Source organism: Sander vitreus, chromosome 20 (genome assembly GCF_031162955.1).
Source record: "Sander vitreus isolate 19-12246 chromosome 20, sanVit1, whole genome shotgun sequence".
Lineage (NCBI taxonomy): Eukaryota > Metazoa > Chordata > Actinopteri > Perciformes > Percidae > Sander > Sander vitreus.
The window spans coordinates 19,115,573-19,139,345 of NC_135874.1; the positions used below are offsets into that span (position 1 = coordinate 19,115,573).

At 41.0% G+C, this 23,773-nt stretch overlaps 1 protein-coding gene across 1 annotated transcript; it reads right to left on the bottom strand.

The window, feature by feature from the left end:
• Window positions 1-473: 473 nt before the first annotated feature.
• Window positions 474-22,943, bottom strand: LOC144535578 (filamin-A-interacting protein 1-like). The gene is made up of 6 exons (XM_078278115.1): window positions 22,730-22,943; window positions 11,883-12,182; window positions 11,195-11,368; window positions 10,795-10,973; window positions 2,296-5,095; window positions 474-1,126 (listed from the first exon to the last, which is right to left on the bottom strand). The coding sequence occupies exons 2-6, from the start codon at window positions 12,168-12,170 to the stop codon at window positions 923-925; spliced, it is 3,645 nt and encodes a 1,214-aa protein (XP_078134241.1). The 5' UTR covers window positions 12,171-12,182; window positions 22,730-22,943; the 3' UTR covers window positions 474-922.
• Window positions 22,944-23,773: the final 830 nt, after the last annotated feature.

Sequence of the window (23,773 nt, forward strand, 5' to 3'; positions counted from 1 at the left end):
TGTTTTAATTTAATTTCGTTATTGTTACTTTGTCAATCTATTGTTTTAATAACTTAATTGTATTTTTTTACTATAATTTAAGAATGTTGTGGCCTCTCTTTTTGCTTCCATTTAAACATAATAGTTTCACTTTATCGCAAATTATGTGGAATTTGCTAAAGATCATGAATTGAGCTTTTGTTTCAATACATTTGAAATAACAAAGTGAAAGAAACTGGGGCTCACATTTAACAGTTCCCATCATCCATGACTGCATTGTCCAATGTAAAGGACCTGTAGGCTCTTCGAAGAGTAATGAATATTTAATGTTGTAAAAGCGTGACTTACTGTAAGTACACAAATGAAACAGTCACATGCAATATATCTGGCCTGTTTGCAAAGTTGATCACGATTCATTCTCTGTCTTTACATACATATTTACATATACATATTTGTTTTTCTTATTTGCCTTCATAAATAAGCATGTCACACTACCCTTTGCAATCGCATTTATTTAAAATACATAAAAATCCTTTACAGACAAAAATAAACATAATTTACATGAAAACAAGTATTTTGACCTATAATGTTTACTTATAAAATATTATCAACAAACTCCTTATATGTGAGACATCCACTCAAAGCAAGAATCAGGTAGCAACAGCGCCTGGTATAATATTTAACCCAAATGTCTATCACAATACACACTGTAAATACAGAGAATATGTTTCAATTTAAATGGCAGAAATGAATATGAAACAGTACAAAGTACAAAATACTTTACAAAAATTAGAAATGGCTTGTTTAATTACAAAACAAATGCCTCTGAGCCTTGTAATGTCTAGCTGAGTTGTATAAGGACATCAGTTTTTTTTTCTGTTGTTTAAATCTCTCTGAAGCACCATAGATAAGTTTAAGTATTTTGTTGGTACTATTATGTCAATCAGGGTTTTCCTCCATTTTGTAAAGTATGGCTATTCACAGTGGATTTTTTAACTTCTATCCTCATCTGACTCTCAGCTCGTGACTCCAGCTTCACTCCACCCGAGATCCCCAGGGATCCCAGCACAGCCTTCCCCGTCTTCAGGCTCTTGGACATTGGGATGCGGGTCAGTCCTGTGCGAGGTGGCTGGGCATCGTGCCCAGTCTGTTGACAATAAGAAGAGAGAGTACAGTTTCTCAGGCAGGAACATAAAAAACAGAGGAGCACTTGAGGGGAACGTTAAGAGTAAATAATGAAAAAGAGGTAAAACCCATTACAGAAAAAAAGGAATTCTGAATTTCTAAACAGTGTAACTGATCATATGTGCTATATGAACTGTGTGAATGAAAAATGTAAATATTTATTCATTCTTTCACTTCAATCGCAGTGGGTGAGCACTTGTCCAGGCAATATTTCAGTGTGTTGTTAACTGGTGCAAGGCTGTTTTGTGTCAGTCAGAGGGCACTGAGCCCTGTATGGCTGTTTGTGAATGTAAACACTGTGTAACAACTATAAATTACTGCATGACTGTAGCAAAGTGGCAAAATGCCACATCATTAGTTCTGCTGTTCTTAGGCCTGCCCATAGGAACATTTCTGTCACGCTATCTAATCCACAAAGAGCATATTATAAGGTCCATTGAAACATCAACAGGGTTACATCATTTTCCATTTTTAGAGATGAAGCTGTTAGTGAACAGATTTTCCCTGTGAAACCTCAAATGTATAATATAGAATATGAAACCAAGACTTGAACCTTAAAGAGACAATTTGACATTTTGGGAAAAAAGCTTATTCACTTTCTGCCTGAGAGTTACACAAGAAAACCAATACCTCTAATGTCTGTGTAAGCCTACAACCAGCAGACGCTTAGCTTAGCACAATGACTGGAAACAGTTTGAAACAGCTAGCTTGGCTCTATCGAAAAGTAACAAAATCCTTTCATCACCTCTAAAGCTAAATATAACATCTTGTCTGTTTGAGCTGTACAAAAACTAATGTGCAAAAAACGACAATTTGACTTTTTTCGTAGTCAATGTAGCCTGGTAAATGCCTCACATTGTAAAAACAGCAAAAGCAAACATTTTGTAAGGATCAAAAATACAAGATGTCCAGAGGTGCCTCAGAGTCACTAGAATGGAAGTGAATGGAATTTCCATCTGTACTACCTTTTTACCGAATCTACTTTTTTACTGGTTTCTTTGTTATCAAGTACTTCTAGTAGTAATATTTATGTAAATTGCTATATCAAGAGTAAATTGCTGTTGGGCAGGTATCTCAAAGAAACACGTTATTCCATAATTTGGATGAACAGAACCTTTAAGCAAAACTTACCATGCTTTGTCTGGAAGTGGTGGATGTAACAGGGCAAATTGTGATCGTGCTCATCACTTTGCTCTGTGTGGTCCTGGCAGCGGTGGTGGTGATTTGGCGGGGGGAGCGTAAAACTGTCCCAGTTGATAAGGTAATTTCCTTGCTCTCTGTTGCAGCAGGCCCCGGCCTGACTACCATCTTTGAGGTCATGCTGTTGCCTAGATGAATATGGATCTTGTTATCATCAGTGGTGGTGATGATGCTAGTGTTGTTGTGACCCTTCCTTATAGGCATTGGGACCATCTGCTTCTCAGGGGTAACCTTATACACAGCTCGGCCCATGGTCATCTCCTGGGGTTCAGGGGAGACAGATGCTTCAGGGACTATAGCAGTGCTCACTGTCATAATAGAGACAGGGGACAAGGGCCTTCCTGAGGCAGAGGAGGGGGCTCGGCTGCTTTCTGGAGACTTGGCTCTGGATATTGTTGTGATGGTGACTGGAGACTTGGCTCTTTCAGGGCCATGAGGTCCAGTGGTTGACTTTCTTTTGTGGGTTGGAGCAGAGTAGGTGGGAATGATTGTGATTCTGGATTTAGGTTGAGATGGATTGGGGCTGAGGGGAGCTGAACTAGAGAAAGCGTCCTCAGCAGTGGGGCTGCTGATCTCAAGAGTGGCCGTGTTGTTTTGGTGGTCTGGTGTTACGCGGATGTGTAAAGGCTGCCCTTGTTTTTGGGACATAGTCAGTTCAGAAGGCAAATGATCTCCATTGATGTGCATTGGCTTCCCCAAGTTGGACTCCTGAAGTGTGTTGTCCTTTTTCCTCATCCAGGGAATCCAGGATTTCTTCACACCCAGGTCGCTGCTAGATGAAGGGCAACGCTCAACACCACTTTTATCTGTTGGCTTTTTCAGGCACTTCTGTCTGAGGTTGTTCATAATGTGATTCTCTTCTTGAACAGACTTCCTGATAAACACAGCTGGGGTATCCTCCTCTGCTGGTCCAGTGGATGATGCCTCTGTCTGTACTCCAGTGGATGTCACAGCAACGTCCACCATCCTCCTCCCATTCAAACTGGGCCTCAGTGCTCGACTATGACGTTTTGCTATCTCCAATTCTTTGGTGAGATGGAAAACTTCAGTGCCCATGTTCTTGGCTCTCTCTTCCTCTTCCAAGAACCTCTGCTGCAGGACAGAGTAATCCACTTGGAGCTGAGAAAGTTGGTCTTCCTTGTGCATCAGTTCATGGATCTTCTCCTTGAGGGCTACGATGTCCGCCTGCAGTTCCCTGGTTTTGGCCTCCTCTCTTTTGCATTGCTGTCGGAGGTCTACTTCCTGGCTTTCCTCCTCTCCTTTCTCGATTGCTTTGTTCCGTGCTATCTGGCCCCTCATTTCCTCCACCTGTTGGGAAAGAATGTTGGCTTTGTCTTGTTCGGTCATGAACCTTTTCTCCAACATGTCGTACTGATCCTCTGTCTTGATCAAATCTCCCTCAACTACTTCAAGTTGTTTGAGACGATTTTTCAGGCGTTCAATTTCAAATGTCAGCTCCTTAACTTTGTTGTCTTCTCTTTTGAGGGGGTCAGACATTCTGCTTAGTTCACATTTCACTGAATTCTTTACTGATAGCTTTTCTGCTTGTTCAAACCCATCTAACCTCTTTTTCATCTGACTGACCTTAGAACTAAGATCCTTAGTTTTATCGATTTCGTAGGCTAGCTTTGTGCTAAGCTCCCCCTTTTCTATGGATAGAGTCTCTACTTTGGTTTCCATCTCTGATTTCAACTTCAATAGCTTTTTGCTTTCCTCTATCAATTTCTCAGTCACCTCCATAACTTTTCCCTGCTCAACTGTGACCATCTTACTCAAATCGTCCTTTTTCTTCTCATCTGACTTCATTCTTTCCATTAGGGTCTTTCGTTCTTCCATCAAAGCAACAGTTAATGACTTCAGCTTACTCAAGTCGTCCTTGAGGCTCAGCTCACACTTTTCTAACTTGAGTTCAGAAGACTCTACCTCTTTCATACGGATCTTGAGAGCTACTACTTCATCTGAGAGCTCTTTGGTGAGGTCCTTCTCTGTCTCTAGAGCAGTGTGTAACTGTGCATACTCAGCCTTGCTTATGCTGAAGGCACCCTCAAGTTTCTCTAACTCTATCATTCTTTTCTGGAGCGTCTCCACTTCCAGCCTAAGGTCTTTGCTCCTACTATCCTCCTCTTGTAGCCTCTTTCTGAGCTCCTTACACTGATTTTCAGTCTTGGTAATCTCCTCATCCTTTCCCTCCATCTCCAGCACCCGCTTCCGTAAATTCTCCAACTCAGTAATCAAGTTGAAGTTGCCAGACTCCCCTTTGCTGATCTTCTCCCTCAACTCCTGTAGCTCCTCCTCAGATTTCCTCAGAGCCCTGTTGCTCTCCTCTAGCTCCTCCACTTTATGCGTAAGCCCTAAAAGATTGGCATTTAGTTGACGATTGTGGATCTCCTGACTGGCCAGCTTGGCACTCATCTCCTCGTGTTGTTGGGTAAGCTTGGCGGATTTGTCTTTAAGTTCAGCCTCCAGGCTCAGCACCCTGTGGCCATCCTCCTGAGCACGTTCCCTGGCTTCACTCAGTGCCTGCTCCCACTGCTGGTGCTGCTGGCTAAGTTCCTGGGCCCGCTGGCTCTGTTGATCCATTTGCTCCAGGTGTTGCTGTCGCTCATTGACTAACATCAGGGCAAAGGACTTCAGCTTAACCAGCTCCTCTCGCACCTTGGCCAGACGTTTAGAGTGCTCGCTCTCCTTTCTCACCTGGTAGGACTTCTCGTTTTCAAGCAACCTCTTCAGTCTGAAATGTAAAGGGGAAAACAAAGGAAAGGCATTAGTTTGGTGTTTTATTGAAGCGAGTAACTGTATATCTGTGTTTGCCATCATGGCATGGAAATTACTTATATTCCGGGAAGCAATTTTATCCCAATTAATGTTTTAATGATAGGGAGTGATAATCCCGATTCTTTACATACATTGACTAGACAAGACTGGTTTCAGTGTCAATGTGTTTATTTTGAAATTATAATCTCAAAACACATACCCCCAAGATACATGGTTTGCTTTGAACATAAGTATTTAATTATCACTCACAGAAATCCAGTAACTGACTATTTTACCACACAAAATATTCAATTTGGCTGCTGAAACTGAGTCCAACACTTGATGCCATTTTTATCTATCGGAGACAAAAAACTGAATTTGATGGAACAACTGATTATTATACACAGTATATTGTGCAATAAAAGAAAGATCATACATGCTATACAGAAGAAGCAATAAGATCATGAGGGAAAACTAGCAAAGATTAACATTACAACTCCCAAATACTCCTGCTATTTCCATCACTGTTATTGGGATATAATCTGCTAGTGAAAGTTTAACTAACAACCCCTCACCAAGTGGTCTTCTTTTCTCTCAGCTTCTTTCTATGCTGCTCATGCCCATTCTCATCTCCGGCTCCGACAAAATACATGCAAAGCAGATTGAATGCAAAGCTGCATCATCTCCTTTTACACTCCCACGGACATACAATATTCAGCATGAACATTTTTGCATTGCAAAATAAACCAAATGAATGTAGGCACCAGCACAACAAGGAACATTGTGCATCTATATCTTAAACAACCTCTAAATGTTCAATAGCCACTATTGTGGATGTAGTCACAACACCTCAGAAACTTTACAACAAACCCCATTTAAAACTTACCCACTATGGATGCTCGACAATCAGCACATAAATCATTTTTGCCATTATACAAAATCCCCTGAGAACACATAACATGTAGTAGAGGCCTCCTTTTCCATCGATCCTCCACCGTCACATTCCAGGCATCTTATTAGGACAATACTAGGTGAATACGGTAAATACTGTGGAGCACCACAGGACCTTTAGTGAGTGATGTCACCTCATCCATATAAGGCAGTGATGTGTATATGAGAGTGTTTGTGCTGCTCTGCTTTAGACACTGTGAAAGGGGGTGGGACTCTTTCTACAGGAGGAGTGTTTTGCAAAACTCCCCACTAATTTTCATACTTTCAGAAAACATGGCATGTTTGAGGAACATCAACTATACACTTTTTAACAGAAAGTTTACAAAGGTATTACAAGTAATGAAAAAATATTATTATTATTATCAGTGCAAGTTTGGTGCAAAATAAATTATATTTCCAAATTGCACAGGATATTGCCTCTGTGGACTGGAAGCTATAGTCTACCTATTCATGTAAGAACAGCTCGGACCATTGAAACGTTCAAGTCCTTGCTTAAGACCCATTACTATGCATTGGCTTTCAATTCAAGTTGAGCTTTGATATCTTGACCTTTTTCTACTGAGACAGGAGAGAACGTCTGCTGTAGTTCCACTCTAGGGGAAACTGGACTTGAACCGGGTTCCTTGCAAAGTCTACATGTGATGAGGAAAGCAGATATGGCTAAGTTGGATGTCTCCCTTGAGGTGAAGAAGATCTGGGAGGATATGTAACCATGACAGTAGGTTTATGAAGGGCTATGCCCTGACTTTTCCATGGAGCCGTATATACAGGTAATGTTATAACAAACCAGTTTTCACAACCCCACATCTCTGCGAATGAATGAAGTTTGAACCTTTAAATGTTAATTGTCAGTTTGCAAGTGACAGTAAACATCTACATTGATTCAGATTACCAGAAGCCTTCATTGCCAAGTGGGATCAGTTGGTCTGGCTACTGTACAAAGGAGTCATCCAGATCTCAGAGTGCAGCTCTTAAAATTCATGCTTTAACAGTCAGATGTCACTGATACCCTAGAAATTGGCACTCTAAAATTACTTTCATGCAAAGGTCGAAGTCATGATGTCAGTGGCATTTGACTCCAGTGGTCAGTGGCTCTGTTTCTAAGGAAGAAATAACTATGGACAAATTGGCTGTGTACAGTATATCTAGTCCTTCAAATACATTGTAGGTTTAAGAACGTTGTTTAAATGATCAGCTTCTTAGGCAACTGAAATGTGCGTGTAAGTAAAAAACACATTTCTTAAGCAAATACACAGGTGCAATCCATAAGCCAACATCCACGAGAGAAAATTTTTTTCATCATGGAACAACATCTCATCCCATGTTTAATGGGGAATTCGCTCAGAGGCAATGCAGCCCCTCTATGTTTGGAGGCCAAGACTGAAGCAGACATGAACTGCCAACAAGCTGTCAAAACACTGTGTTGTACAGTAATGACCTCTCTAGACACATACAAAGCATTAAGCAAGAGAGTCTGTGATAGCATACAGTACATAAGACTGATGTGGTGTTAAAAGAGAGAAATCAGAAGCAAAGTGGACATTGAACTATTTAAAGACGACCACAATAAGTCTACACATACTGTGTGTACACGATATGCTGACAGATGGTGGAATAATGTGAAGCTTTTCTCTTAAGGCTTTAAAATGACAATCATTTTAGTTTTCAGTTTCAGGTCTGCATTTACCTTTTTGTGTGCGTGACTTTACATGTGAGCAGTTTTTTTTCCGTTAATCATTGCACATACCTCCATGCCACTTAAATATTTTCACTTCTTGACATATAAATTGCTCTGTTGTCTAAGAGGGTGTTAATGGCTGATGGCTACCAGCAGAAACTGCTTCTCCTGTGCCCATCCTCTGCATTCCTGCCGATGTTTGGCACAAGACCTTTGACTTTTCTCTCTTCACTCTCACCCAGATGGTGGAAGGAGCTCATATTGATAAAGACGAGGTGATGACATGCTTCCATCTCACCTGAGAGAGTGAATGTCAAAACAGATACCAGACATGGCAGATATGTTTGTAGAAAGTAATGCTTTTGTGTGTTTTTGAATCTGTTTTTACACAATATGTGCTTGTCTGTGTTTTGGCATCAGCTCATCCATGAATCCGAAGTCAGTTCTGTGTCCTTCTATGGCAACAGATGAAGAATCTGGGCTCTGCAGGTGCTGACAGAACAAGACATAGCAGAGCTCATCCTCTTCACTTTCTCTGTGAGGTGACAGAGGGCGACCTGTGCAAGAGCCAAGGAACCTGCTGGAAACAACCTGGCATAAGAAGGAGGTCACCGCATGCAAACCAGGGATCAAGTGAAAGTTAAGTGGTAGTTCACGTGTGATTTGTGTCACATGCTTCAAACTAAAGCCATAAAATGCTTCTCTTTATTAGCCATGCTAGCAGCTTGGCTCTAAGGGCGGCAATGCCAGTCGGTCGATCGGTCCACCACTTTGACTCAGAGTGAATGCGGCTGGATTGCCATGACACAGGGCAGCTATCATGGCTGTAGACTATTCTATTCACTATATTCAAGGCCCACCTGCACTGTCATATCTACTTTTGTTCAAGTGGTAAAATGCACAAATTTGCCTGCACATCAAAGTGAAAACCAAAAATCTTGACTTTCATCTCCTGGTTTTAGCTCTGCTCAATGTCTGTGCTCATTCGTGCAAATATTTAGCTTCAGGTTAGATATGTTTTGGAGTCAAGTTCAGTCAAATGTCAGTCAACAGACAGGCCATAGTATGTAATCAGCCTTACAAAACCCAAATTGTGTAAGTTGCACACATAATATAAATTCCTTAACCAATTTGGTTTAAATCGTAAAACACCCAGCTTCACGCTAGATAACTTAATTTAGGCATGTTGATTTACATCTCAGAACAAATTCTTCATTGAAATGTTTTAAATCATGACTACCCTTTTCCCCTGTCTCATGAAATCAGCCAAAGGTTGCTGCTCATTTCCCAGCCCTCTCTTTGGCGTGTGATGGCAGCTCAGCTGTCATGACTGTGATTTAACCTCTATGGTCTATTTCCTGTGTCCTGCAGTAAAAGCTCAAGGAAGAGAGGTAGTCAGTGCTTTCGCCGTTTGAAGTTTTGACAGTTCATGAAATACAGCATGGAAGTGGTCTCTAGTCTGCGTTACATGCAGTACATTACAGATGCTCTCTCTCGTACTCTGTCTCCCTCACACATCATGCCTGTTGGCAAACTACTAATAGCATGCATAGCAAACCACATATTAACTTACAGTAATGAATGCATCCCCATCTCTCAGGGTTATTGTGTGAGAATGGACTTGGATGTGTTATGGGAATTGCAACAAAATACATTCCCCAACGCACAACAGCCAATCAAACTCTTTCATCTGTAAATACTTTAATTAGTAGGGCCTCCTCCCTTACAGTACACATTCAGTGCCATCTAGACATTCACAAACACACTTGTTTGATCTCTGTGAGGCCCTCCACACACACAAGTGATGTAACCATTCCCTCTCTGATGTTGGAGAGTGTGTACATCTCTCTCTCTCTCTCTCTCTCTCTCTCTCTCTCTCTCTCTCTCACCAACCTCTCGCCCCTTGTCTCCTCTTGACCAACAAGCCAGGTCGCAACCTCGGCGATGACTTCATTTCACGGATGATGTCATGGGAGATTCGCTCCTGTTGAAGCCCTTTATTCCTTCACTTGTTCTTCCTCCTGTTCCTCCACCCAGTGGCCTCGTCTCCTCCCCGCTCTACCCCTGACCTCCTTCTTTCCCACAGCAAAGAGCCTGACCTCTTCCCCACTTCCCTTCCCCCCTCTCTTCCACAAACTCTGTCCCGCTCCCTGTAAAACGAAGGTATGTGAGGTTATCACTTTAGCAACCAGCTCCCCCCTCTCCTCCCCTTATCCCTCTCGCGTTATTCACTTGACTGATGAGGCCATCTTTCACACATTCTCCGATGTCGATGCATTCCTTCGCCGCTCTTTCTCCCTGGATTCTCTCACCTCGTCCACTTTATATGTTCCACACTAGGTTTATAAGCCATGTTGGCTCTTATGTTCTCTCTCTCTCACCACTCTTATCCTCCCCCACTGCTTTCACCTGTTTCTCTTTCACCATAACTCCATCCACGTCTTTCACCAGTCTATTTAGCCAGGGAATTGCATTCATATGCAATATTATTTGTTACTGACATCACATATTGCCTCATAGTACCACTTATATATATATATATATATATATATATATATATATATATATATATATATATATATATATATATATATAAAATCAATGTTATCATCTTCCCACTCCATATCATTACAGTTCATGATGAAAATGTATGTCAGTATTAAAAAATAAACTGCTATTTCTATGTATGTTAATGTATATTGAACTGTGTTACACAAATGCTCCTGACATAAATATGTATTTTATTGTGTACACATGCCTATATTTTGGTTAAGGGTTAAAGCTCTCTTTTCTTGCTTCAGATTTTCATCTCTTTCACGGAGAGAGACATTTGTTTGTGTTCTTCCAACTTTGAAAATAATATATTTGAAATAATGTGCCAATAGAAAGCAGCATAAAAGTCATTTGGAAGCTGTTACTTTACATATTTACTTTTCAGTAATCAGACATGACTTTATATATCCACAGAAATGTAGTGGATTAGTAAGTTTGTCTTGATGTGTTAATGGTGTGGCAATTCCATGGTCCCTCATTACTCTCCTGCTCACCTTTCTCTCTCCTGCTCCAGAAGGTTGGTGAAGTCATCGCTCTTGTTCATGTAGTCTGCGTGTTTGCGTTTCTCTGTGTCCAGCTCGTGGACAGTGCGTCGGTGGCACTTTTCAGCTAGCAGCAACTGACCCAGCATCCTCCGATATGTCTCCTTGTGCTTCTCCTGCAGACGCTCCAGCTGAACAAAGAGCAACGCACACAATCAAAGACACACAGGGAAAAACACAAACACATGCAAGGACCAAGGACGACACATACAAACTTAATTTTATTTGTATTGTAACATGCCAATAATCTACTGCAAGGTGTAGGAATGTCACATTGAACTGCTGACCACTGACATTTTTATACAGCTGATTTTCGACATGCAACTGCTGTGACTGACAGTTGCTAACTGACCTCAACCATAGGCTTCTGGTAGACACTGTGGTCATTCGGCTCACTGCCAGTGATGAAGCCGTCCCTCTGCAGGGCCGTGAGAGCCGAACCAGGGGCCGTAGATCCATAACGTGATTCAAGGTCCTCTGGGACAGTCTGTTTGGACTTTAGCATGCAGATAACATCTTCTCTGGCCTGAAATCACATAAAAATATAAAGATATACAAAAGAGACAACATATTATAACTTGAGGAGGAAGAGTGTGTGCTTACTCTATTTGAACACCTGTTTAAAGAGACACAAATGTTTTTGTGCCAGACATGCAAATGTGAGAAAAGATGCGTTAAAAATGGCCTCAAACGTGTTGTGAATGTGGCATTATGCCCAAAGGTCTCTGAATATAGTACATCCCATTCTAGGGTGTTTAAACCCATGTAGCATTTGTTTCATGGATTCCAGATTTCTCCAAAATGGTCACTTGTTAAACACATGGCACATTTGCCAATTTTCGCTGGCATGTTTAACTACCATTTTCATCCACAAGATGGAGCTATTGTGCATAAAATTGCAGTCAATCTCAATCCAATGAAGGCATGTGCACTTTCCATTCAAACAGACCTCGTGTTCATCCACAGTGCCTTCAAAGGTATGTTTCCTTTACCTCATTATTGCACATATACCAGCAGGTCAAAGAGATCACCCAACCCACCTGAACCTCTCCTTCCATTATCCCCAGCAGTTTCAGCAGATCCTCTTTGGACAGATCCATGACGTTTCCTCTTTGTTCTCCATCCTCAGGGGAATCAATTAGTATCTTCTTTTTTTCAGAGATCACCTCGACCTCCAAATTATCCTTACCCTCCTTCTGCTGAACTTTGGCCTTTAGGCTCTTCCCACTTAGACCCACTTCCTGTTCTTGGCTGATGTCATGGTCACCCTGTGGAACCCCACGCACCCCATTGGCTGGGCTCTCCACCCCGCTGCTTTTGGTCCTCATCTTCTACCAGCACTAAGAACAGAAGAAAATAGTACAATTCCTGTGTTGTTGTTTTTTTGGCACAATATTTCTTGTTATGTTACTTTTCTTTTCATACCATTAATGTCTTTTTATCCCATTTTTAGCCATTTTAGTTTCAATTGACAAACACAAACGCAATGTACACATACACAGGATTACAAGTGGATGATGTTGCCCTACAGTATGTAACATTCCTAATCTGGAATAAATATCCACAATTAACCCGCACTGTGTGTGTGTGTGTGTGTGTGTGTGTGTGTGTGTGTGTGTGTGTGTGTGTGTGTGTGTGTGTGTGTGTGTGTGTCGTATGACGGTGTGTGCATTCCCGTTCTCTCACAAGGCTTGTGTATCTCATGCTGAGTGTTGATGGTCTGGAAGCACATTTGTGGCACTCCTGGGTGCCTTAACCTTCTCTGCTGACATTACAAGTCTGAGTCGAACATTTTATCCAGATCCTGAAAATAAATCTGTTGATGACAGACTCTAAATTTAATTTTACAACATTTATCATTATGAAAACACAAGGTGGCCTGTAGCATGCTTGATTACTTACACATACAGTGAGCTAGGAGAATAACATTACAGAGTTGTTTGCTCGTACAGTGCACTATTTCAGTGGTTTTGCAAACTTGTTTGTCGTACCCCTACAGCCTTGTCAGGAGCGAAAGTTGTTATCCAAATGTGTTCCTTTGAAATTAATTTTAAGTTGATGCTAACTATTGCAACTGTTTATGTCTTACTTTTAGTTAACTATTTTATCAATTTACCATTACGTTTAGCTAACTATTTCAACTGTTTATAAATTACCTTTAGCTACTATCATTCAACTGTTTATCCATTACTTTTAACTAGCTATTTTAATAGCTGATTCAGTACTTTTAACTAATTCAACGATTGTGTTAATCCATTACTTTTAGCAAACTTTTTGCTAGCTTATGATAGCTGTCAGCTACTGGTTATTGTGACAATTAATATACTGAAGATCACACCCATCGTGTAATCATATTTATGTTTTTTTATTTTCTTCCTTTACACAAATGCGTGGATACATTTTTAAAAGATATTCTCTTTTTTTCAAATTAGCTGAACAAGTGTTTGGGAATCACTGCAAGAAATGGTCAAAGATGCACTTTAGGTCATTAAAGTGATGGTTCGGAGTAATTGACCCTTCGCTAAGCTCCGCCCTCCTTAGTTACTGTTGCTACGCCTGACAAGCTTTTGTGCCTGGCATGTCTATTACAGTATGTATGCACCGGTGTCAGACATTCCCAAGGAGATAATTAGTCATTTTTGGCAAACAGGTGAAATACCTGAGAGAGCAAGACAAAATGGACTGCAGTATGCATTCGAGGGATATATCCACGACATAATATGCAACCGATTAGAGAATAATTTCATCAAAATTGAAGCTAAAGCCTATAGGTCATGCAATAATGTGAGGTGTGATGGTCATACGCTGACCATTCAAATGGGAAACACACAAATTGAGGAACATCTATGTTCATGCACAGCAGGGTAAGTGACATTTGAAAATAATCTAATAATTATAAATCCAACAGCTTATCCATAAATCGTGTGGAATAAACACAAGACATTAGCTTGAACACTTTGCAATGATAACATTCTCCTGCTTATATTTTTAGCGATTAACAAAATGCTGAAATATATTTTAAAGTATGTCAGTGAGCCTCCGTCTTGCCTTTAATCATCTTAAGGACGGGTTAATAACAGATATGTACCCACTCGATCGCTCTCTGGGACATGTTTTCATGCTAATCTAATGTGTTTGGAGCTTGAAACAAGCTAGCGCGGTCCGCTGATTGATTGTCCTTTATTTTACGTTCAAATATATGTATTATGAACAAAGAACCGTCATTATTTCCAAACAATGCTGTGCTGAGTTAGCTAGCTAGCTAGCTAACATTAGTGTGTTCTTGCCTTGGAGCAAACGTATGTGTTTTTGTTAATACTGTCGACATTTAGCTAGTTGTGAATGGGGCCTCCCACACGGCTTGATCCACGCCCGGCCTTTCTCCCCTTGGGTTTTAGGCTTCGGTAAGGGAAAAAATTCCACCACCCCATCCAAACTTTTAGGATACCGGGTATTGGATTTGCACAACGCTTCGGCGTACGGTGTTTCCCTCGCTCGAAAGCTTGACAGACCTCCCGCAGCTGGTTACGGTTGCTAAGCCACGATTGGCCTGTGGCGGTTTTCGGGCGTGGCTTAGCGAAGGGTCAATTTCACCCTAGGCTGCTTTGCACCTTGACCTCAAGCCAAACAACCCCCCATAAGCTGGAAAAGCAGCCTAGGGTGAAATTACTCCGAACCATCACTTTAAGATAGAGGTGAGTTTGCCTTGTGAATGTGTTTAAGTGTTTGTGTGTATGCATGCATCTGTGTGTTTAAGCTCTCTCGCAACAGCCTTGAGACATTGAGCAAGTGCACTCTGTATGATTGATTTCAGATATGACATCAACAGCGCCTTTTAATTACAAACAGAAAACGCCCCCGGCCCCCAAAATCCCCAACGTAGAACTCTGGTGATGTCATAGCACCCTGACCTCTGAATCATGCATTGAGACATCCCGAGCAAGCTCGCCAAAATGTCATTCTTTCTTAAGCACAGGATTGGATGCATGCAATAGCATATAAAACACATCAACTGTGCATGCACACTGTATATGGTACAATACATGTACACACACACACACACACACACACACACACACACACACGCTTGATGGTGTTTTAAGCCTCCAACGTCTCCTTCCAGGCAGCGCTGCAACCGTTGACTTCAAGGCACCTAACCCTAACCTTAACCCTAACCCTAACCATAACCATTGCCTAATCCTAGTGCCTTCTTGGCAGCGCTGCCTGGAATTAGACATTGGGGGCTTAAAACACCAATAAACCACACATACACACACACACACACACACACACACACACACACACACACACCAGCACAGATAAAACATCAATGAGCATTTGAATCAGTCTAACTAGATTAAAACAAGGTGATAAAAGTGAATGTGCTCTTGTAGAAGAGGAATTACACTATTCTAAATGCAATTCCGCAAGCTTTGAAAGCGAGTCTATCAACGGTTTCGGTTCACATCAGGAAAAATGTTCTTCTGTAATAGTGGTCAGCGAAGTTAAGACTGCAGAGAATTCTAATGATCCTTAAAACCAATCTCTTCTGTTTCCAGGAAAAAGACCCAAGCACATGAGAGAGAAGTGTGCAAGATAACAGTGAATGCATCTTTCAGTTCAAACCAACACATTAAGAACATTCCTTATCTTAGTTCTAGGAGTTCAGTGAGTGCACATTGGCTTCAATCAGAGCTGTTTCTTAACTGGAGATTAATTGCAGTGCCTTCATTCCTGTCCATAACTATAAGCTTCAGCTGTGGGCTCACTATCATTGAGTCAAATGTCATAGCACAGCAGCGTACATGAGCACTCACAGGGTTCATCTCAACATTCAAGCAGTGCCAGAGAGTTATGACCAAAGAAAAGTCCAGTGGTGCAGGGCACAAACACTGGCACCAGTGGGGCATAAGAGTGATGAAACATAGAAACATGTGCAGTACTGTAAATTAGTCGGGCAGAGTTCCTATGTGCCGGCAACAAAATGGTTGACACTGAGTTAGGCATATTTCTGGGCTGATGCCATGTCAATCCAGCAAAGCTACTGTAACAGCTCGTCTCATTTTGTGGTGTCACTCCAGTTCAACAGAGCAAGCAGGAGAGTGTGAGTATGTGCGTAGTTATAGCTGAGAGAGCTAAATGACTGTAAGAAGGTATTAATTAATAGCAATTCAATAAATATAAAGGAACTCACCATCTAAATCTATTAAACTAAACAATATCAGTGTATTTAAGGTCAGTAAAGTAAAGAGGATTCCCAAACAAATCTTATTGACATGCAAAAAATATTTGCAAAGTATTTTCTCTCCTTCCAACTACCCACATCAACACACAAATATAGTTTTTGATTTATTGCAGAGGGAACACATTTCTCTTAATGTTGGGCTTCATGGTGGTGATTGAACTATATTAACCTCCAAGACATGTAGGAACTTAATTTAATCTGCCTTCATCTTTTTTCTACATTATTGAGCAGACATGGAGCAACATTAGCATTCATTTGGAGTCCTGTTCATGTCCAGCCGAGGAAATATCTTTAGCTGCCAAATACTCTACTAAATGCATCGGCTGCTAACTTTTCCTGTGTGATGCTGCTGGTACTTGGTAGTTTGCTTAGCTCACAGTTGGTTTTTAGAGCTTTTTTTTGCTGAAAACAGCTGCCTGCTGAATCTGAAAAAAACACTGGTGAGAGTGAAGATGGTAAATTAAGCCAGTAAAGTCGCAGGCTCTAAAATCAAAATAATGAGCTGAAAGTCGCTAAAACGCTCCATAAAACTGAGTGAAGCTGCAGAGCTGGGTGATGATTCTCTGTGGTTTGTCACTATGAGCAACACTTTTCATATTGCACATTGTCATTTTATCCATTGATAAGGTAAAAAAAAATTATTATAGCAGCCTTAAATTTCATTAAAAGGACTCAATGATACAAGTCTAACTTTCCAAAGTTAAACCTGCGCTTCATACAACACATTTCCTTGACAGCTGTAGTAAATAGCAATAATGACAACTATTTCACAGCCCCTATTGATGACAAGACTTTGTTTGACTACAAAGTCTGTTTGTCATCAAAGCCTTTTCATGACATGTCTTCAGTCTTATGTCTTTGCTATTTGATCCACCTTGACCGGCCACTGCAGTCCTGATTGTAGAGAATTCTCCAGCGCAGCAAATGGGAAATCCAAAGGCACGTGGCCTGCATTCCAGTCTGATATGCAACATTCTCAGTTGTCTTTATGAAAATAAAGGAGAGCTGGCAGACAATATGCCTTTACTCTAAAGTCTGCGCCAACCCGCCTCAATGACCCCACACATTTATGGTATCTACATTTGTAAACCATCGGCACAATGTTACTGATTGCCCGGGATCCAATTCCATAGTGCCATCTAATTTGAAAGAGTAGTCTAATACCCAGCAAGGCCACAGTCAAGGCCTGAGCCTAAATTTAAAGCGATCTCAAATCTATCCCATGGTTTGGGCAAGTCCAGCTGTCACATATATGAGTATTTATAGGCACAAACAGAACAAAGTTAAAAAAGGGGCTATAAAATGTTGTCAGTGGTCAGCAAGTTAGTGAATATCACTGATGTTCAATATATGACTTTTATCTTTGGTCGGAAATTCCGTTTTCTTCAAGCTTTTCATACAAAAGAATACAGTGATCTTCAATAGCTGCTTGTGATGGGCATTTATCACTAACTTTTGACATTTCAAGTGATTAATTGATTAATCAAAAAAGATACATTGATAAATATTTGTTACTTGTACTCAAGTGGCTTTTGTGATACTTCAGTGGTACAAAAGATAGGGGGATGCTAATTATGTATATGCAATATAGGTTGAATTTAAACCCTGCGTTTGTTTATGTGCAGATATTCCAGTAACAAAGCTGTAAAATACTTTCAAGAACATTAGCAAGATTAGCAGAAATGCAAACTGTTCGCATGATGGGGTTTGGTAGCCCTTTTCCAAGCCCTACAACAGCTAACACCTACATATGTTATGTTATTTTTCTCTTTACACACTTTATCTCCTGAAATTTCAAGCTATAATACTGGCAAACATTATGCTCATCTGTGATATTCACATAAAGAGTAAAGAAAAGAAGAAGTTGGGTCTTAAAGCAACACCAAAGCACTTTTCCTCTTCTGTCTCCCTATAGGTTGGAAGCAGAATTGTGACCATTATGTGTCACTCGAACTACAGATCCGCTACCCGATCTGGCAAACTTGCATAGTGCGGTTATAGACGATAGAGGGCCGTAAAGCGAATGCAGAAGTGCCGTTCACCCTGTTACGAGTTGATGAACCGCTGAAACAATTTTGGAAACATTATTTTAAGGTACAAAAGAATCTTTGGTGTTGCTTTAAAAGTCTGACAGTAGCCAAATTACTTTGTCAGAGATGAGGGATTAGGGCAGCAGCTGCTGCAAATAATGCAACATGACGAAAAATGACTTCAGAGAGTTTGATATATTCACACCCCAAACCCAATGTGACTAAATAAGGAGAGGGAAATGTTATTTGCATGCAAGCAACTGGCAACTTGTTCTGTCAGAGGACACTGATGAAATGCAGTACGCTCGAGAAGCTCTTCTGTCCTGACAAGAAAAACACACCAGCCCGCCAAGATATCGGAATTTCAATCAAAACTGTAGCTGTGGATGAGATTCAAATCTTCGAGTCAATCCATCTGATATTGAAAGTGTTGTGAGCACGTATTTCCCATGCAAGGGTACAAAGCTGCAGTCTGTTCCGGTATTTTGATTGACAGCGCGTTCCAGCCTAGACAGCCAGTGACCTCTGGGGTCAGATTTTACATAACACCCATGTTCGTGGTAAATGAAGAAGCTTTTCTGCTCAGATAGCAACATCGCATCAGACATACATACACATTCCCTTAAGATTCTACAAACTTTTCAGGAGAATTTTTCTATTAACACTAAATTGAACTGTCAAAGAGAGTTCATGGACAAAACTCAAACATTTACAGCTCATTTTAGTGTAATGATGGCATCTATTAATACCTCATAGCGACAATAACTCTAACGTTGGTACGCCATACTGTCAGCATAGGTGGTGGGTTTCGTCTTGTAGTATTCTCCTGATGTCACATTAACCTGATCCTCTCACTGGAGCCTAGCTTCAGCAGTAAAGGTTTCACTAATGAGCGAACTGAGAAGAATGTAGGTACATCTCCTCATATCATTTCTCACAGTAATGGCTTACTTGCTCAGCACAGTTTAGTTCCTGAATCAGTCACTTATAAAATATGACATGTATGATAGTTGTGCTGGTGGCAGTTTGTTAAATATTCACTTTGATTTACTTTTATGAACTCATATGATAGCAATCTAAAGTTAAAACATGCTCTAATTTGGGTCATGCATTATGCGCACTGATGTGTGTGGGAGTCTTTGATGCATATTGTATGCAGTCACACAACATGCCAACCCCACTGTCCTGAAGCAACATACTGTCACCAAGCACACAGTATATCCGTACTGTGCAGCTGCTGGAATACATGACTCACCTCCATCTGTCATAATTAGTTTAATATACATGATTGGAAAAATGAACACATACATTATTTTGATGAGTTAATTTCTATAGCAACAGCATTTATTAAGTCTATTGAGAGTGTCTGGAAACAGAAACCGACTTATCAAGCACCAGATTCTTCTAGACTAATGGCATGAGTGGATATCAGCTTTACGGCATGGAGATCAAGGATCAGATCAAGTTCTGGCTGTTCTATGAATAGAAACAACAAGACAACATATGCATGAAGCAGTCTCAGATATGGTACAATGTCATGGGGTCTGCCATATGTCTGATGTCTCATCTAAGTGCCTATTAGATCAGAATTCCACGAATTGACTTTTCTGTCTTGGTTAGTGGTCCCAGAATTAATTGGTTTTTCTACCTTCCAGTTTTTAGGGTCCTTTTATAGAAGAAAGAAATATTGTTGATTGAACAATTCAAGGACCCTGGAACTGGCGTGCCTAAATGAGATGCATTCGTTATCAATTTATTTAAATAATAACCCCTTTGCTTTTCCTGTTTTGTCAAAAAGCAAAAGCAGGAGAAACAGAGCTCTACCTTACACTTGACAACTTAAAACTTCACTGCATGGTTCAGTCTCACTGCTCATATTAACCAATTTCTAGCATCAGGCAGCTGTTTTTAGCCATGCCTGTGGAATGGCTTCATTGATGGCAATGTTGGTCTGTCAGTCGATTGATACACCACTTTAATCCAGACTATCACAACAAGTATTGTATACTTCTTCTGCACCCTAGAGGCCAGGACATTCACATATCACACTCTGGAGTGCTAACCACAACATTCCAAATCTTCACCACCACTACCCATTTAAGTTTTGTAAGTGAGCGTTTGTATTGTTTGTGTTGGTATTGTGACTCTGCTCTTTTGTCTGTTGTTGACCTTTTTCATAGAGAAAAAAAAACAGTTATCATAAAAACAATGGAATGCATTGTTACAGGTGAGACAAAAGTTTAAAATGGCATTGGGTTGAAGAACTCTGTCTCACTAACAGATTTGTGAAATTACAGTGTGGTATTTGGTCTTCAGCACTCAGGGTCAATCAACCACAGAGACCAGTCATCCTTATCTCAGTGTATTCAGGAAATATACATTGCCCCCCTCCCCCCGCATCAGTGACATCACTCGGCAGATGAAATCTTTGGGTGGCTGTCAACATCACACACCAGTTTACTGTTAGAGACATAATGATGTCACTTCCCCTCAAAAAACAAAGACGAAAAGCATGTGATGGGTAGGAAGGGTGGGAATACCTTTTCATTTTGTGGAATTTCAAATGTCTCTTACATCAGTGCAATATATGTTTTCTGTAAAATAAAAATATGAAACTGAAACATTCGTAATGTATGTGAACTTCATGATTGACCTTACTAGTTCTAATATTGCTACATGTCAATAACCAATTAACAACCAATCTACTGTTAATAGCAAGTATACTTTGCCGTCTTACATATCAAATGATCTTGAGAAGATCTTGGGTTGCTGTGGCATTTAAGGACTTATTTTTAAACCAAGGGAACATGAGTTATATGTACCACTGTTCTGTGAAATATCCAAATGTGTCTAAACTGCATTTTTGGAATTCAAGACACCCTTATATGACTGGAGCAGTGCCTGTGTCAGTGACAGCAGCTGTTGTTGAGGCCCACCAGACGTAATGGGGAAGACACAGACTACTGGCAGCAATGTTATATATTATATTGTGTTTATGTTCATGCACATAGACATTATGTGCACATAAAAAGGGCCTTCCTTCTCACAATCTCATCCACAAGCTAACACTACACCTCACAAGTTAAATACAGTATTAACAACCTGTCACTAGAGTTCACTCAAGTGACATAGAGCTATAGCAATGCCATGAGGTAAGCCAGTGACACATTTAGTGCATCTCAAATCAATGCTGTTTTGGCAAACACCCAAGCTTGGCCGGCTTGGTTTCAGTTCAAACAGGCACCATATTATTCATTTACAGGAAGACTGATTAATTTACAAGCTGGGAACGATAACTTCCCAGTCAACATTCACAAATCTGTTTGTCTCCTGAGGGGCCATTGGCTGATTGAGCTCCACAGACTTTGCAGGGCATGTGCCGAGCTAGAGAGGATGAGCTTAGATAAAGCTGGAACAAGCGCAAAAATGTTAATGAGTAATATCTGGCCACTAGTTCTCTTTGTCTGGTATCAGTGGTGATATCACTGAGTACACAGAGGCCACATCAGCTGGAAAGGGTGGGAGGCAACAGGGGGAGAGAGGAAGGGTGAGGTTGCACAGAGGCCCTGGACCCTGACAGCAGCGTTAGCAACACCTGCATTAGATTCCCTCACTGAAAGTGAGATACATTTGATATTTTCTTTTTTAGTTTACTGAGGCAAGGTGATGTGCGCCTTGACAAATGGACTAGCAAGAGCCATGTGTCTCCTCCGAAAGGGCGATGACTTCATGCAGTTGAAATGAAATTCATTTTGGTGTCATTACAATCCATAAATATTCAGGATGAACAATGTCATCCTGTTGCAGCTCGTGAAGGGCTTCCTTTGCAATGTTAAGCAGCGGTGCAGGTGTTTGTACTTTGGTGTATGTCCAGTAGGTGCAATAGTGAGGTGTTGGGGTTGGCAACTGTGGGAGAAGTTGAGGTAAAAGGCTGCACATGTGTATTTCTATATGAGTGCATTGTATCATTTATAAACATGAAACAGACAAATAAGATGAATTGCTTCTCTTTTTCCCACATTCTTAATATCTCAATATCATCCCCTGTTGTCTGGTGAAGTTGTGGGCTTCTTTTCCTACATGCAAAGCACAAAAGCCTTGACACTAAATGGTCCTATTCATACAGCAATATAAGATGTAATTCATTGAGAAATGTTTGATTCATGACTCTCTCTCTATTCTGTATGCGTTGTCACAATGCCAAATCTGTATTGCCATTAACAGCTACAAGAGTAGTGCCTTGTCTTTTCATGGGCGAGTAATTAATGCAACATGTTGAAATCCATATTATTTGAAAGTATAAAAAATGAGCTGAATTAAGTAGGTGCTACATGGAAGAGTTGTTTCATTCATACAGTGCAGAACAGTTCTAATCACAGCTCAAGTGAAGCCAAATGGATTTCTATCAATCAGTATTCTTTATTAGCTTCATAAATTGATGACATCTAAGCAGCAGCACCTGTAGACGTTTCCTGTATTTCTGTCTGAAAGCAGAACAGCTGATAAGCTCTACTTTGCCTGAAGCACATGGCTGTGTTTGACTGTTTCCCACACAAGGGCAGGTAGATTAAGAATGCCTTAATTAGGAGAAACCCAGAAGAAGCTGACTTACCTGCTGTTGTGTTGTCTCCAGGTTTGAGCAATCAGTAGTCACACCAAAGGTAATCCTAGAGGAAAGGCACTAAAGCAGTGACGTATCCACTAATTATCCTCTGGCCTGTGTGGCCCGCTTGTAGTGTCCACTTTTGCTGGCTACTGAGTTGTGCCAAGAGCCATCACAAGCTCTGCTCTCTCTCTCTCTCTCTCTCTCTCTCTCTCTCTCTCTCTCTCTCCTTTCAGTTCTTTAGGTCAGAGAGGGAATGGTAGAGAGCAATAACAGAGCACTGTAACTTCCCTCTCCCTCTCTCTCACCCTCCGTCCCTCTTTCACTCCCACAGCCTATCCAGATCCGTGTTGCATAGCGGTCTAAAACACACCTCTCAATTTCTTTCCCTCCTATCCTTTCGAGAAGTCAGTTGAAGACTGTGTGAGAATAAAAGGCAGAAGGGGGTGAGGGAGTTAGGCAGGCACTATTCTACTCCCTCTCAGTGGTTGAAGAGGTCATTGCCCAGTGAAAGGAAAGGCAGAGGTGCGGTGATGTCCTTTGTCACAGGGCCAGATCTTTTCACTCAGCGACATCCTTCATTGTCTCACTCTACTCTTTTTGAGTCACCAAAGCTAAAAGTATAGTTCTATATTTAACTTGCACTGTTAGCAGCTGAGGCTAGCTGAATGCTAGATGTTTTGGCTGGCCAGTTAGAGAGTTAACTCTTCCCGCTGACCCTTGGTGACAGCTGAACTATGCCATTTTCTCATGCTGGGAAAGTCCGGTGACAGCAGCCACCCAAGCCCTAACAGTGGTCCAAGAAACCACCAATTGCTGACTTAGAAGGGCTGAGTGATGCCAAATTCTCCAGGACTTTGGCAGCTAGACTGTCTTTTTGGCCCTGCTTGCAGAAAACAAGGCCAGCAAGCTAAATCTGAGGTACAGTAATTGTCCTCTGCATCAGTGGGAATAGTTAACTTTGCTGCCAGGGTGGTGTTGGGTTAGACATGTGCACAGAAGCAGTAGAAAGTAAACACACCTAAGTTTGGTTCAGCTACTTTTATATTTCTG